The sequence below is a fragment of the Rissa tridactyla genome, chromosome 6 (genome assembly GCF_028500815.1).
Source record: "Rissa tridactyla isolate bRisTri1 chromosome 6, bRisTri1.patW.cur.20221130, whole genome shotgun sequence".
Lineage (NCBI taxonomy): Eukaryota > Metazoa > Chordata > Aves > Charadriiformes > Laridae > Rissa > Rissa tridactyla.
Window position 1 is genome coordinate 30,614,082 of NC_071471.1, and position 19,511 is coordinate 30,633,592.

A 19,511-nucleotide genomic window follows, 5' to 3' on the forward strand; every position below is an offset into this window, starting at 1 on the left:
AGATCATAAAATTGTTGATTTTTTTTTTTTTTTTTTTTTACTTTTTCTTGCAAAACTGACTTCTGGATGCAATTCTTTAATTCTTCCTCAGTCCCCTAAAATCCTTCATTTCTGTCTGCAGCCTACTGACTTCCTTGTGCAATTTCAGGGAACTTTGAAGTGGGTGTTCACATCGCAGATGTAAGCTACTTTGTACTGGAAGAAACAGCACTGGATAAAGTAGCGAGCGAAAGAGCAACTAGTGTCTATCTGGTGCAGAAGGTAAGGACAACTTTTCCTTTTTTCTTCTGACAAGTGTGTCTTCCATTTACCATAAACTCATTTTAAAGGTTCATTTTGAGATGCCCACAACCAACATCTGGCTGCTCTTGCAGCAAACCTACAAAAATGAGCAAACTGATGTTCTGTGTGAACGGGACTCTGCTGATCTAGAGCTGGTTCAGGACACAGAGCTGTGTAGCTGCATTTGCACCGTGCTGACCTCAGCTGAGCCTGGCAGACCCCAGCGGGCTCATCTGCTTTGCTGCTGCAGCCTTGAAATTTGCAGATGTGGTGGTGGAGAGTTTTGCCTTCGTCTTCAGTGCAGTAGTGGTAACTAATCCCTCCCAGGAGTGGATGCGTAGCAGAATTGGGTGTAAAACACCCTATGCAATCTCACATCTTGAGATACAACAGGAGGTTCATACTCTTCTTCTATCTGGGTATCCCAAATACTGTAGAAATCATGTTCTTTCATCATGGAATGAAAAGATTTTTGAAATTGTACAGCTTTTAGTGTAACAGAATCAAATGTTAAAGTTTAACTTCTAAACTTTAGAAATGAACAGGTTCAAGTTTAACATAATCGGAAAGGAAACATCCAGGTTTTGTCTGGGCCTGTCTCATTTTCAGTTGAATGTGCAGAAACATTTCCGTGCTCATCAGATACTGTCGGCACCATGCGTGCAGGGAAGCTGGGACGCTTGGCTGTTAGCGTCCCGTGTCAGCTTTAAGCATCAGCTGCATGAAGAAGAGTGTTGAGACAATCTCGTAGGAGGAGATTATTCTGCCTTTCCCCACACTCCCATTCAGTCAGGCTGAAGTCCTTGTCTCCGCAGCCCTTTCCGGGATGACAGGGTATCTTTTGTATAATAAATAAACATATCCTACTTGCTACTTAGGATTAGGAGTGATTCTTCCCCTCCCTTCCTGGATGTGCCCAGGGTTACTATCCGGGGAGGGTCTTGTAATGATGCTTGTTCCAGTAGTTTGCTGTGGCCTCTCCACACTTACCAGATGATAAAATGTTTTCTTTTACGCTATTGAAATAAAATTAGTGGTTTGATATCAAGCTGTTAACCTTTAGTAGCTGTTCTCTAACTTGCCTTGGGAAGAAATAGCAAGGCACAGCTTTCTGAGTAAACGGGTGGGTTTTACGTCTCTGTGGGTACGGGCTGTATGGAATGTTGGCCTCCTCTCCCAGGTGAATAATGACAGGACCAGAGGAAATGGTCTGAAGTTGTGGCAGGGGAGGTTTAGATTAGATATTAGGAAGAATTACTTTACTGAAAGAGCGGTCAGGCACTGGAACCGCCTGCCCAGGGAGGTGGTTGAGTCACCATCCCTAGAGGTGTTTAAGAAACGTCTAAATTTGATATTTCAGAGCATGCTCTAGTGGCAGAGATTGTAGGGGTTTGGGGGTTTTTTTGTGTGTGTATGGTTGGACTCGGTGATCTCAAAGGTCCTTTCCAACCATGAAGATTCTATGATTCTATGTATAGCCACAACAGCAATGCAGAAGGTCCCCCAGCTGGGTTGGTGGTGGCGAGGCCAAAAGCACACGGGTGTTGCAGTGTGGGACCAAGTTCCCAGTGACTTGCTGTTCTCCAGGAGTGGGAAGCAATGCATATCTCATGGAAAGAGCAGTTCTGGCACCAGAGTCTTCCCAGTCCTACAGTCTCTGCAGTGATAAGCCCTTGGCTTCTGCAGTGCTCTTCTTCCCCCTCTGATGGATGGATGACTCAACGGCCGTAGCTCACTATGGGAGGTGTGGGCTGGCCCAGTGGGGGTGTCACTGCAGGCAGCAAAGCTGTAGTCCAGCAGGATGTTGTGGCACTATTTCCAAGTCAAAATACTGTGGTTTGAAGGCATGTGATTTTTTTTTTTTTAAAGGGAGAAGGAAGATTTTTTTGTAGAAAGGAGACATTTTTCTTTAAAATCTGGTTGAATTCAAAAGCTAATTGAATTTTCTTTCAAAGCGCTTTTTCCCCCCAGCACTACTAGTCAGTCACATGCAATGCCAACATAAATTATCTATTGCCTGTAATCTTCAATTGCTCTTCAACTACCTTGGCCCAGCAGTCAGGATTAGTGTTTTACCCACAGTTCTGCCCTGCAGAAAATATATTTTAAGACTGCAAACTAGGTTAGATGATGAAATGGTCAATATTTTAATTGCAAGAGATGAAAAGGAGAGAGGGGACAGGCAGAGGAAAGCAGCCAGGCTGTCTGAAACAAGATGGTAGCATGACTCTTGTAGAAAATATGCTTTCCTTGATGGAACTGTTTCCTAAGACAGCTGTGATTCTGCTAGAGGTTAGCACCATGCTAATCCTCCCAAAGAAGTTAAATAAAGCCACATATTTAATTTTCCTGAACCGTGTATCCAGAAGGGGAGTTATTGTGTAATTGCTAGTAGTCTATTTAATAAAAGTCCAACGTTTTTGAAATAAGAGTGTATCAGGTTTTAAGAACCAAGAAAACCTAAACAGTTTCCTCTTTTTTTGGCACATCTTATAGTGTTATTTTAGGTGTGAAGCAGCTCAAGTGAGAGGTCAGCCATAAATCCCTATAATATTTTATTGGTCCTATTTTATACTGGAGATCAAAGATCGGAACTGTACGCCTATCTTCACATTGAGTCCAAGGACTTTGAGAAATTCCCTTTTGACACCAGCAGGTTGTCAGGGTGTTGATATTTTGATAATCTCAGGCCGAGTAACAAAGAGTTGCTCGAAATCTGAATTCATGGAAGTGTTGATACAAGTCTTGAGCAGAAATCTTGGCTCATAAACAAATTGCCTATTTCCTTTGAGTGTCTTTTAGTGTGTAAGCAAGAGGCTTGCTGAGCCCACCCCATTGTTGGACCTCAGCGTCTTCCTCCCAGCTCTGAGGATAGCAGCCGACAGAAACTCTAGGTTAATACAGTCCCTCCCCATCGGACCGGCGGGGGGATTAGGGCTCACCCCTGGAACAGCGGTGGTCGTGACCGACCGAACCAAGCCTGAGCGGGCAGCCGAAGCAGGGCACCAGCAGAATAGGGTTGTTTGAGGGACGCAAAGCTGTCCATGTGACTTTGTGAAAATAAGGTGTTTTCCTTAACCAGTTTTCTTTCGGTTGACTGATTGATTTTCCCGTCCATTCCTTGAAAGGCTGCTACAGCGAGTCCCTTGACGGGGGGCAGCCCTGGCTAACCTGCTCTGAACCTGGCCGATGAGTCAGTCCTGGCTGCAGCAGATGTTTCTGATTTTAAAGGGAATGGGAAGTTTTATCATCCCAGTATGCTCCCTCGCACTGCCCAGCTCCCTAGGAAGGAGTCTGAGGCTGGAAACTTGTGTTTGGTTTCTGGAAGCACTTTATTAGCCAAAGAGGCAAAACAAAACAAACCCAAGGGCTCTAACAAGCAGGAGGTTAGATCTTCCCATGTCCAAAGCGATTCCACCATGCAGAGGAGCCAGCTGCTAAGCAGTGTGGCCAGCCATGCTTACAGGCCCATGTGTTCTATAACGCCGGGATGACGATGTGTAGGAAAACCCCAAGCCCCGGCGGTGCCTTCTCTTACTTTGGTTTTCCCCTGCTGCCCACCGCTTTGGATGTGCGGCTGCTTGCGGGGAGAGCCGATGGCGTGGCGGGGGCTGTCGGGCAATGCCAGAGCACTACGTCACACGCTGCATACGGTAGGGCTGGAGATTTTCATGTGGGGCTTGGAAATAGGGCGAGAGAAATCCTCTGTCTGCGATTTGATTTGAAATGCAGACCCACAGCTGCGAGCATTGTGGATATCAGCCTTTCACTCAAAGAAGCGCCCTTTCCAGTATCTCTTGGGCCCTGCTAGGTTTGTGAGGGGAGATGATGTCTTTTATTAGTCTGACTGATAGAGGGGGATGAAAACCAGACAAGCTCTCACCACCCAAGCCTTTCTTCAGCCCTGGTTTCTATGCTACATTCATTAGAAAGGATTTCCTGGGGGATGTAGGTCCTTTTTTTCATTGTGAAAGCTTTTTCCCCTAGCCCTGCTGGGTCTCTCCAGCTGCATTTCTAGATTCGGCTACATTTATACACCCCCCTGTTCCAGGTTTATGATCCCTGTATAAGCCCAGGTGACTTTATTTCCACCTGCAGTAAAATCAGGCTGAATGATGCGATCCCCAACGTTGGCACATCCTTAGCAATTTGCTGAGGAAACCACTTCAGGCTGGAGGTGATATCCCTCGGCAGTGTTTCAGCCAGCTGGATTCCTGCATGCCGTGGCACTCCACGGGGCAGCTGGCAGACGCTGCTGCCTCTTGGCAGACAGTCACGGGAAGGGCAAAGCATTTAAAAGATGCTGGGCAACCTCTGGATTATTTGAGGCGATGCTATGCAACCCTGATAGTTTGCAAATCTGGGCATTAAAGACCTGCTTAGGGAAATCTCCTCTCATCCTGTGTCTCCTTCAGAAAGAGAGGGAGATAATCCTATTGCAAAAGTTCCTTCTGGGCAGCCCCTGGGATAACTCCTGAACCACCTCGCTCTCCAAGTGTGACACAATTGCAACGTCTTTGTGTATTAAATGCTGGGCTTGCAACTACCAAGAATCCTTTCAGCCTGTGACCGTATCATGTTAAGGAAAAAGGAAATGTGTATTTATGACTTAAACTTCTGTGCTTCGTGACGGTTGGTTTATTCTCTGGGGAGCGCGAAGAGGAATCGTGCTGTTAAAGCAGAGGGAGGCAGTTAGCCAAGACTCTGGCGATGTTGAAAACAGGTTTCTTCTTTTAATTCAGTAAGGTAGATAAAATTGAAATACCTTCAGTGCAAGGTCACATTGTCTTACGTTATGTACGTATTTGCTGAGCCCAGGAAAAGGTTGGTTGAATTCTTGCTCTCCTGTGAGGCTTCCTCCATGGCTTGGGTTAAGTTACTTTGCCTAAAGTTTCTCTCCTGTAGAAGGGTAACGTGGGTTGATGCTTCCCTATTTAACAGTAGGTTTGTTACAGCTAATTGCTTGGTGAGTGTTTAGTGCTGTAATTATGATCTGAGTTAAAGCTTTGCGTGTGTTTCACATCCTTGAAAGCCCTTCCATAGAATTATAGCCTCTTGAATCAGATATTAATCCTGCTCAAGTACACTTAAAACAAGCATCCTGTTGTTTTGTTCGGGCTGTTCTTTGTGGATGGGCTTTCATGTTTCATGTAGGGATTTTTCTAGGAGACTGTTATTGCTGCAGGAGATGCGAAGGGAAAGAGGATGTGCTAAGGCACAGAAATACTCAGTAAGTACAGACCATTATCAGATAATCAATCACAGAGGGAGGGAGAGAGAGAAGAGCTAGTAACTGCAGCTTTTAATTTGGGTGGAAAAGGGCATGGGAGCTTTTATTAAATTACTAGCGCTTTGTTCACTGTGACCTGAACTTCAGGGTCTCACAGTGGTCACGGGCGATCTTAGGCGGGCAGGGATTTCCGATAGTCTGTAAAGCTATTTTCTCTCCTTTCTGGTATGGGTTGGCACCACTCATGCTAAATTTATAACCTTGTGGTGTGGGTCCTTCCAGGCAGCATGGCAGAGCTCACGTACTGGATCTGTGAGTTATGAATGTGCCCGTATTGTTAATGTAGTGTTCACAACTGGAATAACAGAGTTGACGGCCTTTGTGTTGCGGGAAACAGCTTATCGTAATCCGTGCCCTTGCGACCTTCCAGCTGAACCAGTGCTGCTGATTCATGTTGCAAGTGACTCCTTGACAGTCACAGCCCCTACAGTTAACCTTTTGGCATTAATACGCACTGCAATTAGAATGGATTTATAGCCACCGTCTGGTGCCAAACCACAAATGTGATTAAATATTTTAAGAGTCTTTCCTTCAAAGCAAAAGGTAAATACGAAGTGCGTGCACTTGAGGAGAAAATGGCCATCTGAGCCTGTTTTTTTCGTACTGTTTTGAAGAGCGGTTGTTCCCCTGGCATCCAGGTAGCAAAAGTTATCTCTGAAATCACCAGACTCCACACGGAGTTTGGAAGAACTGGGGTTTGCATGCCAGTCGGCTTGCTGCTGGGTCCTGTATTTACAGGGTGGCACATAGAGCGATCAAAACGGAACCTAAACTAAATAGCTAAAATATTTTATGTCAACCAAGCAGAGCGCTTCTCTCTTGTGTTTTTCTGGAATGCACCAGCCCACATTGCCGCTCAAAATAAACAAGAGGAATAATGTGGTTTTTCTTTGAGGGCAGTTACTGCTTCTTCACAAAGGTAAATAATGAGAAAGGAAATGAGAATGTGAAACTCTAATAATTAGGTTTGCCTCATTAAACAGCTGCTAAATATTATCTTTAGTGCAGACTTCACCTGGGAAATAACTCAGGGAAGGTAGAAGCAGTTGGAGCTGCTGAGGTTTGCTCTAGTGAGAATATACTCCAAAGCTCTTGGTTTGTTGCTGTAGTCAGGTGAGTAATTCGTAGTTTAGTAATTCAGCGTTCAGCAGCAGAAACATTGATTAGATGTAAGGAATTAAGACACAGGTTAAAAAAAAACCCTGCCAGAAATTTCTGCTGGCTGACATTTCGTTCAGACTTGAGTATAGTAAAACAATAACTGCTCTCCCTCTGTTTGCAAACACCATGTTTAATGTCATAAAAAAGGTGCTTTTGTTTATCTTGCCAACATCTAGACATTCCTGTCTGTTCTACAAAGCGTGGCTCAATCTTTATGCACGGGAGACGTTTCCCTTGTGCTTCACAGGGAGCAGACTTCCATTACTTGCTTGGTTACACGGTCTTCGGTGGCAAAGCGGAAAACACAGTTTCCAAATCCAAGCTTTTCAGCTCTTCACTGCCAGGACCGTATTTCTTCAGCATTGTTTCCTGATGTGCTGAGTCTTCCTCATGCTCCCCAGTGTCAAAATGGCAGTGGGAAAGAAGTGGGAAACAGAGCAAATGTTGTGACCTTAAAAGCTGCAGAGTGAAGTGTTTGCATAACTGAGGATGCGGGATGCTCCAGGGGGCTTAATCCATTCCTCGGAGAGCATTGCCAGGAATGATTCCCAGGTTAGAGACTGACAGCTCCCTCTGGTCTCACTGATGGATGGGACTAGCGTGAGTGTTGGTGGCCTTAGCCGTGCCTGACTTCCTCTCGTTTCAGAGCATTTGGGTGGGTTACTCATTGTGTGCCAGCATGCTGTTTGCCATGTAATGTAGCTCTGGCACGGGTGATGCATCCCAGAGCTATGACGCAGCCACTTCTGCTACAGAGAATGTGATCCTGAAGGTTTAACGCATTGTCTCCTTTTGTGCGTTGTTGAGCCTCTGTTTTACCAACTGGTCAGGGAACTTGGCCACAGGCAGGTCTCTACTAAAAGCCCCTATCTCACTAAGGCTCTCTTCTCTTCCAGGTGATCCCGATGCTTCCCAAGCTGCTCTGTGAGGAGTTATGCAGTCTCAATCCCATGCGAGATAGGCTGACGTTCTCTGTGATGTGGAAGGTGACTCCAGAAGGCAAGGTACCTCAAGTAGCAGACACTCATCCTGCTGATCAGTCCTCCCTCGGTGGCCAGCCCCTGCTCTTGCAAACACGTGGTAAAAATGCCATCCCTTAACACCCGAGTGGGTAGCAGAGGACTTGTTGGTGAACAATACTAGAGGATGTAGGAATGTCCCTGTATCTTATTTTACCAATGAGATACTGTGGAACTTCCAGCTGGAATAATCTCACAAACTGGTGGGGAAAGGAAGAATATTTGTATGATCTCAGGAACGGAGCATTTCCCGCTCCTTCCCAGGTCACCCATCCATTTAATGTCTTACCTCCAGCAGCACCTCACAGCTAATGCTTTGGGTGGGACCAGATGTTCCCCCTGCTCCAAGCCAGCTGTGCAATGCAGTGGATGCGGGCAGTATCCCTCTGTGGCCTCTCTGGTAAACAGACTGTTTCATTCTTCTTCAGAGCTGCAAATTATGTCCATCCAAATAAAGCGTGAAAGCTGTTCAGCAAAGGCACAGCTCCATCCTCTGCATATGTTATTTCCAGGGAGCAGTTGTGGAGACTGTCTGTCAGTGCAGTGAGCTGCCGTCAGCCGCCTGCCAGCGCTCCCCAGGTCTTCATTGCTCTCCCTCTCCCACACTCTTTGTAACCCTAACGATCTCTTCAGTGATCACCAAATTGCTAATTGAGCAGGGCAGAAGACTGCCACTATCAGAGGGCTCTCCAATCCATGCGAAGTACACTTTTTGTACTCAGAAATTTTGTATATTTTTTTTAACAAGCGTTGTGCTCACGCACGGCTCTCTCTGTGGAGAGTATTTCTTGTGCCAATTTGGTAATTTTTCACAAAAATTAACTTTACATCTTTATTATTGTCCATGGTGCTCTAAAGGATACCGAATCTTGTTTTGTGCTTTACCAAAATATAGTTGCAGTTCTATATCTGTATTTCTCCAGCGAGTCCCTGCTGTGGCACTGAGGTGGGTTTTATTTGTTCGCTGTGAAAAGTGTTCCGCTTCCTATAGTGACAGCAGGATTACTCATGGAGCTTTCTAATAGTAGTTACTTGGTGGACCTTTTATTGACACTGAGTGGTCTTTGAACAGCTAATAGTCAAGTCTTAATGAAAAAGAGCTTTTAATTAAATCTTATCTCTTGTCCCCTGCAATATATACATTATTTGCTTTTCAAACAGCTTTCAGACCAGCCCTGTCTGACCAGTGAGAAAATAGAGGAGCTGCAGCATCTGCCTTACACCTGCTCAGGGAGCTGATCTTTGGAGGAGCCGTGGTCTGGGCCATGACCACGCTGCCCCTTGGAAATCAGACTGCCTGCGGCCATCTCAGCAAACTGGTTTCTCCTAGGGGGCTTTTCAGGACTGCAATCTCAATTGAGGTCGCTTGATTTGGGTATCACGTGAAGGCTGGAGAATTTACTCTTTCCAAGAGGAAAAGTGGTTGTAGGGCTTTAGCCCAGCGGGGCATTCTTGTAAGAGCTTATCTGTGAGTTGGGACAGAAAGTGTCTCCTGTATTTCTAGGTGTTACTTCAGCCTCTTCTCACCATAAACAGGATCACATGCTCTCCAGCTCTGCTGGGTGAAAGGGAGATGATCAAAGGCCCCAACACGGCTGTTGAACCTCAGCCGGTGGTGGCAAGCTGTGAGAACGCTGACGTTGAGGACAGGACATTCCTCAGTGAGGGACACATGAGGCCGAAGGGCACTTGGTTGCACAGGGGGTACACAGCAGTGCCGTAATCGTGAGCTTGCAGAGCAGAGCCCGACAGCACTACTAGAGGTGAGGGCTGCTCTGAGCTCCCACCGTTACTCTTCCAAAGCAAATAAGTCTAGAGCTAAGGCATCTTCCAAGGGAAAGCCACACGTATTCCTCACTTGAATATGACTATTGATAAGCTGTTGGGGTTTTTAATTCTTGTTTCTTTTAGAAAAATAATGCCAGGCTCAGCCCGTTCTGGGAGACAGGCACTTTCTTGTGTCTGTTGCTTTTGGGCTCTGGAATTTTTATCTTCTAGTTTTCCATGAGTGTAACAAAATGTTGCCTGAGCACCGCTCCACACAGCTCCATGGACTCCAGTGGGATAGTGTGACATGATGTGTCTGAGATGACTTTCCAAGGGCAGAGGCGTTAACCATATTGTTGCATCTGTGCTGTTCTTAAGCAGAGCTGGGCGTTTATAGGAACAACGTAGCACGTTCTTGTTCAGATGCAGTCAACAGAAAGATATTTGAAAACAAACGATGCAACTGTTCTTTTAAAGTCATTGCCTGCTGATGTTTGAAGCACAGCCCTGCTGGTTCCTTCCACCAGCGAAGAAAAGAAATTGCTTCAGTCTGAAACAACCTATACAAACAATGTGTCTTCCAGACTCAAAACTGTTGTCGTCAGCCAGGACGTGATACAGACACTCCGTGCGTGGAGAAAGTCCTCAGCCTCATGCACAGCTATGTCACGCCCTCAAAGAGACCCGTACCGCCAGGGACTGTGCTAATGGGAGGGTTTCAGCTGAGCCACGCTGACTGCCATCATATGATGTGCTGGGGACTTACAGCTTTTTCTCAAAAGCAACCAGAGTCTGGGGGAAACCTTAACATAACCCTAGAAATGTCTCGGAGATACTCGTACTCTGCTGGGAGTCTGGGTGCACCAGGTTAGCTGTGATGAGGGAGGCTTTGCAGACCGGTCTTGTGGCATATTCGTCGTAATCTCCAGGTCCCAGCTCACAAGCCCCAGATATTGCTCCTCCACACCACTTCACCCATCCATCAGCCACGGTACGTGGGCCGGCCAGCCGTGGGCGGCTTTCCCTGCGGAGCGGGATGCAGCAGAGCACAGAGCAGGTGCTGCCAGCGCTGTTGAAACATCTCTGTCCAGTTTTGTGACCTTCTCTTTCTTTGTTTGTCCTTGGCATAGAGAAAGGGACACACACAGAATAACCACGAGCCGGGGGTTGGAGCACTTTACAGTGCAAGACATCGCTTGCTGTGTTGCCGCTGTTAGGACACTTTCTAATTAGAAATGAGCTTAAGTGCCCTGTGACTTCTCCTAGCTCTGAGCTGCTGAGTTATACTGCACATACGTTCTGTGGGGCATAAGGGAGGGAGGTAGCAAAGGTATCCTGGGGATCAATCCTTTCCTGTTAAGAAGAGGGTTTGCCTTTCTGAAGCAATGTCCTTGATGAGTCTGTCTTAGAGAGAGCTGGCTGTTCTCCCCGGACACCATCGCTTGCAGAATTTACCTTGTCCTCTCGTGCTGATGAAGGGGTAAGGTGGCACTTGTAGTGAAGGCAGAATTACAATTCTCCATTCATTCTCTGAGCACTTGTGCTTTGAATGGTTTATCACAGACTGCATCTGCCTCCAGAGCCCTCATGCCAACGCTCTTGACTTTTCTGAAGAGCCTTCTGCCCTTTGTCCCTCTGCACTTTCTCACTGGCTTGATGAGCTTTTGGACTCTCTTGTATATCTCAGCTGAAAATGGATTTTCCTTTCTGCTTTAAGAAATAATTCTGAATTGCTACATCTACACTGGTATTCTATAATGGAGTTTAAAATGGGAGTGGCTTCTGATTTAAAATGAAAGAATTTTATCAGCAATTTATAGATTATTTTCCTCTAGATTCCAGCATAGTTTGGAAGCTCGGAAAGATTCCTGGCTTGAATTTGGGCCTAGGACCACTGGCATGATCAGAAAAACAAGGGGTCAGTGACTAGCCATCTCTCCTCCAGATCCGCCAAAGTCCTACTTGGGCATTTCACAAGTACTAGTCAGACACTGAGGTTCCTACAGTACTCCTGAAAACAGAGTATTTTAGGGCCAGCCCCTGCTGCCCTGCAGAACATGTATTAATCAAAGAGGTGGAATGCAATCTGCTGTGTTTTAGGTACGAGATCCTTCTTTCCATGTGTGTATCTGCCTGTTGCCACCCCTGCACCCAGTAACATTTGAGTCAACTGACTGTTTTCAACTCACAGCTGGACTGTGAGCTCTTACGAGCTCTATGAAAGATTTGAAATCGGGTAGAGGAGAGGTCCAAGCAGTTCCTGTGTGATGGAAAGACTTTATTATGCATATACACATTATTAGACACTAGAGAATCTATATGGGCAAAAGGCCTTCTGGTGGCCTCCGTATGAGATCTTCACTTGAAGTTTACGGTTAGTGATGAAGTCTGGTGTCCTGCCTTCCAGTGTTCGTACAACTTCCCAAGCTTTTGTACATTGGAAGAATAAGTCCTCATATCTATTCATGCTTTCCAATTTTGCAGATCCTTGATGAATGGTTTGGGCGGACGGTCATCTGCTCCTGCGTGAAGCTAAGCTACGACCACGCACAGAGTATGATTGAAAGCCCCGGGAAGGTGTTCTCGCCTGAAGAACTTCCCCCTGTGTCCCCTCAACACTCAATAGCCGAGATCCATCAAGCTGTGCTGAACCTGCATCGAATCGCTCAGCACCTCCGCAAGCAGCGCTTCATCGATGGTGCTCTGCGCTTAGACCAGGTGAGTAAATCTGGCCCCTCTGAGGGGCTCCCGCTCCAGTGAAGCAATTCCATGTTGTACTCCCTAAGGATTTCCTGATCAGTCTGAAAACTCAAAGGGAGAAGTCAAGGCTGGAATAGAAACGCAGATCTGTGTGACAGTGTCTTCTTAAAAGCAGCATCAAATTACGTACCAAAAGCACTAAGTAAAGTACGAGCAAAAGAAAAAAGTTCCTGTTTTTTTAAGGAGTGATCCATCTTCCAACGTTTTTCAAAATCCCAAAACCCTGGTGGAATGGGTAAGTAACTTACACAGTGAAACAAATCATGATGGTGTCATTCATTATCAAGCAGTTCAGATATCCTTAGTGCCCATTTCACTGTGAAAGACTCATCCTCCACATTTATTTCCGTGCTTGCAATACTCACGTTTTCCACAGCTTTCATAGCAGTTCCCTGAGAAGGGAAAATGACTAAATGATATCTAAGCTAATACTAATAAGTGTTGGGTGTGTTTCAGAGAAAGAAATACTAGTGAGGAGGTTTTCTTCTGCCCAGGGTGATTTAAATAATCTTGTATCGGTTGTGGTATGTGTCACTTCTATTTTACAAGTAGATCCAGATATTTTAGGCTATCACAGCAAAAATACTTCTGCGTTTCTGGTTCAGCTGCTCTGAAACGGCTTCTGACAGTTTTTGTGGATAGGAGGTTCCAGTAATTGATAGAACCCAGTGGCCTTCCTGAGCGGGAGACAAAATAATCTCTTAATATAAGGAAGCTCTATTGTTTCGTTTTGCAAAATGAGCATGAGTCAACATAAGGATATTGCTGAGAAAGAAGCTAGTGTACAGAGATGTGTAAACAGGACTATTGTATGTAAGAGGTGTGTTGTAACCCTTCCATTTTACTCGGCGTTGTGGTGTTGTCGCCAGTTGCAGGAAAGTCTAATTTTAGAGAAGTCATTACAGAGCAAAAGAGCCACACGTGTCTGTGATCTGGGACCTTCCCGACAGAACATGTGCCTTAGTCCGGCAAAACTGTGAAGAGGAGGCAATGTTCAGTTCCCCATGTCTAAGATGGACAGGATGAGACATCTGTATCTTGAATTTCAGGAGAGGAGATTCGGGGTATACTTTAGGATGACTTTTCTCGTGTGGGAACTGTGGTGTCTAAGGCTATCGTGCCTACATCTGTTGTAGGGGGACTGAGAGGACTGGTTAGGCACACATAAGTGAGCCTGGAGCAAGGGCATTTCCTCAAGGAAATGCCTTGCTCAAAGGAAAGAATCATTCTTAAAATTGTACTCAAATAATTTTTGGAAATCAGACTCCCGCTTAGAAGTCCTGCAGAGTTTTTGGAACAGAGGCTTCCCTCTGAGGTTTACTGTACAATGGCTAATAAGCTGGGCCTTTGCTCTCCAGCACAGTCTGAATGCTAGAGAAACATAAAAAAACCAGCCTTTGCACTTGATGAGCTAACTGGGAAGCCTTGGAGGTGTCTGAAATGGAACAACAGTTCACGGTGTCTGGGAGCTGTGGCCCAGAAAGGTCACCAGCCGCGTTCCACAAGTCACACTTGGAGTGTAGTGCTGAGCGGTCACCGTATGTGCCCGTTTGAGTACCTGTTATCAAACTAACCTAAGGGAAAAGATTAAAACAGTTGTGACATTTTCAATGGGAGGATTTGGCCAGGGAAGCGTCCTGTTCCAGTGACACCCCCTAAAAGATTAGCGGTGGTTTGTTTTGTTCTGTGCTGCTACAGAGGAGCCATTAAAGAGAATGTATTGGAGCATCACTTGTGAGATCGGGGTTAAAAGCCAGTGCTAAAGACACCAGAGAGGGATGATTCCTACTCAGCCGAGTTCCTACCCAATGTGATAAACTGAATTATATCTCACAAGTGGCACTTTATGCTGCGCAGAATCTCTCTCCCCTGGCAAAAGTGTCAGAGGGAAAGTAATGGTCTTTGAGAAGGAAGAGTATTTTAGTTCAGGGGAGACTTTCACCATACTTACTCTTTTCAAGTGCTGCCTTTATAGTTGTATTTTGATAAGCTACACCGTCCCCAGTGCAAGGAGAAAGTGGTTCCTGTAAGGCCTGAGTACAAACAGTTTGTGAGGGACGGGTGTGTGGACATGGCCGGTGGCATACGGCCGGACAAAGCAATCTGTAGCTTTTAATAGAGAGAGATGAGTCGCTCTGCCTTTCCTCCCTGACTTCCCTGAGTTCCCATGGATGTAGTTGTACGCTGAGTCCCACTTCCAGCCCCGAGTGAGCGAGCAAGGGTGGATACAAATGGGAAACACACCTTTCTAATCGCTGGACCTCTCACTGATTTCCTGTTGAGTAATGTAAATCCTGAACAATGGAAGAGAAACTCCAGCAGGAAAATAGGGGCAATGAATTATCACATTCCAAATAAATATGTGAGTGAAGGAAATGATCGTCCCATGGTTTAAGGGAGGGGATGGCTGGGCATGGATGACTCCTGTGGGGTTTTTTTCCAAGGGATGTGAGCCCTCTTCCTATACATTGCATTATGCTTGAGAGGTTCTACCTTGGGGTCACTCCTGATGGAACAGTGATGACTTTTTTTTGATGACCTCCACCCTGCCATTTTTCAGTGTGACGTGCTCTTGTGCTTCCTGTAGGTATTAAGAAAATCAGTGGGGGAAGAATCTCCTATCCTGCTTTGCCACAGGCTGTGGTGGCCTTGGGCTGGTGGTCTCCATGCCAGACTCAGTTTCCCCTTTGAAATGACATCAGTATCCCCCATAACATCTGTATAATTTAGGATTTATTCCCCAAAACGAAGAACATCTCTGAAATGAAGCCATTCATGCGCGTATCTTTAGAATAGCAGAAATACTGCTTGGCCAGGAAACCCCTTACACCCGACACAGGATGGCTCCAGCAAGATGCAGCAGTGTCTGGCTGGCTGTGCCGTGGTGAGGGGAATGTTTCCCGTTTGAATGTCACTGCTGAATTTTTATGAGTTAGTGTGAGAGCAGCATCTGCTTGCCCATGGTTTTATCTTTTAGCAGTAATTTTAGAAGCAGGATTCTCTGTAGCTCGGTGGATGAAGAATAGATTTTAATTTTTTTAATAACTTGGGAATTACCTATCTGGGTCACACAGAAGATCTTGAGACAAATTATTACAGAGATAGCACGTGGTCTTGAAGGCGTGGGATTTGTGGATTCGGTGTCAGTATATATGTGTCTCTTTGGGGATATGTAATTTTGAATTCCTACCTCAGTTCAGTCCTGGCCATGGCAATCTACCTACCTGCCACGCTTCCCCCCCGCCCCGGTTCCGTTCATGGCTCCGCAGAGGTCTGTAGGGGAATCCTGCTGCGTTGGACCTTGGGTCTGAGGACCTTCTTTGGAACCAGAGCCACACATCTGTCATTCCATGGGATCTTGCTGTCCCCATAGGCCCCTTCTGGGGCTTTTTCCCTAGAATATGGTTTCCTGTGCTGCCTGCCAGTTTTCTAGCTCCAGAAGGCAGCTGAGCACTGAGTTTTATAAGTTTAAAGTCTTTGCACCTTCAGCGGCTAAGGACCTTAGGAAACTTTGTCCATGCAGAGATTAATGTATTTCTTTTCCTTCCTCTTTGGAGCTGCAGCTTTTAGATGGAAATGCAAGAGGTGCCTTGTACTATGGCTTTGAGAAAACATGTTCAGATATTTACAATATTTTCTACCCCCCTCCCCGGTCTCCTGCCCAGGCCCATGAACTGCCACCCCTGTGCTGTCCTCTCACGGCTCTTGGTGCACCCGCGCTGTGAATTGGAGCAGGGATCTGACCTGGTTTAAAAACCAAAGTGAGCACAACCCACAACTTTCCTTTTTTTTTTCCTGGCCAGGTTACTTTGAAGCTGGATGGCTTCCACAAACCACAGCTTTTAGCAACACTAGCCAGAGAATCAGATAGAAACTTGCTTTCAACAAAAACCATCAAGTTTGCAGAAAAGCTCCTTAGCTCAAGCCTGCCTAGAGGAGACCTGCTGATAAATGGTTCTCTTTTTGGCCTCAGCAGTTTATAAATGAATCACGAGGACAGATGCCTACCAGAAGACAGGTTAAAAAGGGTTTCTGTGCGTATTTAAAATGAGAATACCCTGGGATGCTGATCTGTCTCTATGACAACTGTCTGTGAGCTGAGCGGTGGCTTTTGTTGTGCCGGTGATTCTGCCTTTGCCAGCGCACTTACACCTGGGTGCTCAAAACATTGGCATTAACTGAAGTTCATTGCGAGAACAACCCAAAGTGCATGCATTTGCCTTAGACCAGTTAATGGCATTGAATTGTTTGCTAGAATAGCTTTTCCTCTTGTTTTCTGCGCAACAGACATTCAGCTTTGCAGGTGTGTGCGAAAAGGGAAGGGAGAAAAAAAAAAAGGATTAAAATGGCAAAGATGAGAACGTTACGCAAATTTAAGGGTTGAATTGCTAGTGAAATGGTCTCACTTCTGCTTGCTGCCAGCCTGTGTGCCATACCACTGTCTCGTCGTCTGAGCAAGGGTTGCTTTTCCCGGTGGGTCTCTATTGTTTTGAATAACTTAAAGATAGTAAAAATTGTGTTGTTGTAGCTCTGTACCACGCTGGAGACTTTACCTGCGGTCCTCTCCAGTAGCTGCTGGGGATAAGGAGATAAGAGATCTTTGAGAATAGCTTTGTGTAATTAAGGTCGGTGGGACTCCTGAAGTAATAGAGTATTGCTGCTGCAGGAAACAAGCACAAAGACTCCGAACACCAGAATGCGTGCAGAGCGCCAGCTCCGAAACACCCCTGCTAGGTATATTAATCATCTCTGTGTAGTTTTTGAAGCTTTCAGAACTGACTCTGCCTCCTTGATGCAAACAGCTCTGAGAAGTTGACTCAAGCCATCCACACACGGAAAACGAGGAGGAAGAAGGACATTGTACGTGCAGGATGTGCCATTGTATGTTGGGAAATTTCGTATTTAGTTGTGGCTAATGGGATAGGACAGAAACACGTATTTTTAGACACTAGCTCCTGCTAATGCCATTTAATTGGAAATCTCAAGGGCCAGAGACTAATTACTATCACCATTAAAATTTTCCAATATGAATGAGCGCTGGAAATAATTATGGGAAATTGTTTTGTCATATTTGCTGCCTCGTATCTGTATAGTAATCATTCAGGTCTTCTCTTCTTGCTACGTGGAAGTAGTAAATGTTTCTGCCCTGGTTAAACACTCATTATGTGCAAAATGCAATATATTAATATACAAATGGAAGGTACTTTGGGTTGGAAGAACTGTTTAGATGGGAGAGCAAAGGGCTCTAATATTGTACATATATAATATTGTTTTCCATACTAACATGATCTGAATTTATGTCTTAAAACGCTGTGGGGGCAGGAAGGCCATCCTGGCTCGAGCACTCCCTGGTGTGATGCTTACCTGTTCTGGCCACGGCTGCTGTATGCGCTACCCCTGCACACCCTCGGAGCACGCACCTTTCCGGGGAGGAGCAAATGGCTTTGCTCCAGCTCCTGACTCTTGGCTGTCCCTGCATCTCTCCGTGGAGCGTTGGTTTGTTGGGTTTTTGGCCAGTCTCAAAGAGAAAGTCCTGGTGCTCATTGCCTTGGATGTGACATCGGTACCAAATTCATCTTGGATTCGGTTCCCTCAGGGTAGGTTCAGGTGTGTACCCAGGCACTTGCTTTGGCCCAGGAAAAAACCCGAAAAGCGCATTTATAAAATCCTGAAAACTAACATGATACCTCTTGAAGAGGCCGTTAGAGCAACAGTGCATGAACGTGACAGCAGAGGCAGGGTGGGCTGTATGGACGGTGCTGTAAGATAAATGGAAATGCAGACTGACAAGGAGCTTTCACTATTCACTTCCCATCACAATTCCACCATTGTCTGTTCCTTCTCTTTGATGTCTGGTTAAAGAGGCATCACTGATACCCAGAATGGGGACAGCAGGTGCTATATGATCATTATGGACAGTTGCTTATACTGTGTGATACATAAGGCAGCTGGGGGGATGTTGGATGTATTTGGAGATTAATTTCCTTTGGGGATTTTGTCTTTTGCATAGCCCCAGTTAATACGTCAGAATGAGCATCTAAGGCTGCAGCTTTCTACTGGGGGATACTCCTCTTCCCCGCAGGAGTAATTGAAATGCATTTGCAAAGGTGCGTTAGCAAAGTAGGAATGATTTTCGAAATGGCTTTCCTACAGTACCACAGGGGAACAGGGTACTCTGCAGGCAAATACAAAATGTCATCGTTGTCGTCAGGAACGGCTATTGGCTCAGGGTGGGCAATTTGCGCACAGACTGAGGATGCGCGCGGGGAGGAGACGTTGCGGGATCGTGTTATGGAGGGGGTCTGCGTTGTCTGAGCATCTTTCTGCTTGCATGGAGATGTGTGCATTGCCAGTAGGTTTTAAAATATTTTGATTAAATTAGGATTTTGAGTGGAAAGCCCTCAGAATCTAATCTTTTGCCCTGGGATTTTAATGAAGTCCTCCCAGGGGTGTGAGCAGGATTGATGTCCTTGCACATGTCCCGCCGTTCCCCGATCGTTCTTTTAGAGCTGAGCAGCTGTGTCCCAGCAGGAGCAGGTGGTGAAGTGGTCGAGCTGGCTCAGGCAGGAGGGGGGGAGTCGGACGCTGGAGCGCAGGGCTCGGCTGTAGAGCATCGTGCTGGGAGCCACCACAGCCAGATGTCTGGGCAGACACAGCTGGGAAGGAGCTCCCCACACAGTGGTGCTCTGGCATTAATTTACCATCAGTAATGCAAGAGTGGCTTATGACTTTATTCTTCCTGGAGTAAGTATTCCAGCCCCTAGCTCAGATATTCAAGTTCTCCAGTCATGTACGAGTGTTTTTCTTCTAAACAAACACAGCTTAACCCTTGCGTTTTCTTAAATAGACCTGCAAGTTCAGAAACCCTCAAAAAAAATGGGGTCTTAGGCTTTCATTTTGAGACGGAGTTTGACACAGCAATAGTTGCTTTCATCTGCCAGCCTCCGAGCAAGTATTGGGGGGGGGCGGGGGGCAGCTCCATCCTTCCAGGTGATGGGAACAGCATGAAGAGGTGAAGCAGTTGCCTGAGCTCAGGCGGTGAGTCAGTGGCATAGCTGGCAGGACAGCCTTTTCCTGATTCCCAGGCCAAATCCAGCGCCTTAGGCCAACGCTGACCGTTCTCTTCCTCTCACATTTATTACTGAGAGCTATTGACTAAGAATTGATGCTTTTTTGTTTCTGATGTTTGTTGCTGGCCCAGTTAAGGTCAGGATTTTTTTATCCCACTTCCC

General features: G+C 46.0%; 1 protein-coding gene across 4 annotated transcripts in view; it reads left to right on the forward strand.

Annotated features, from left to right (window-relative positions):
* Positions 1-19,511, forward strand: part of DIS3L2 (DIS3 like 3'-5' exoribonuclease 2) — a 193,891-nt gene that overhangs the window by 115,968 nt on the left and 58,412 nt on the right. For all 4 annotated transcript variants that reach the window (XM_054204600.1, XM_054204602.1, XM_054204599.1 and 1 more), the window contains exons 12-14: positions 149-261; positions 7,630-7,737; positions 12,004-12,237. In XM_054204600.1, coding sequence (XP_054060575.1) covers positions 149-261; positions 7,630-7,737; positions 12,004-12,237 — 455 coding nt within the window. The remainder of the gene's footprint in view (positions 1-148; positions 262-7,629; positions 7,738-12,003; positions 12,238-19,511) is intronic.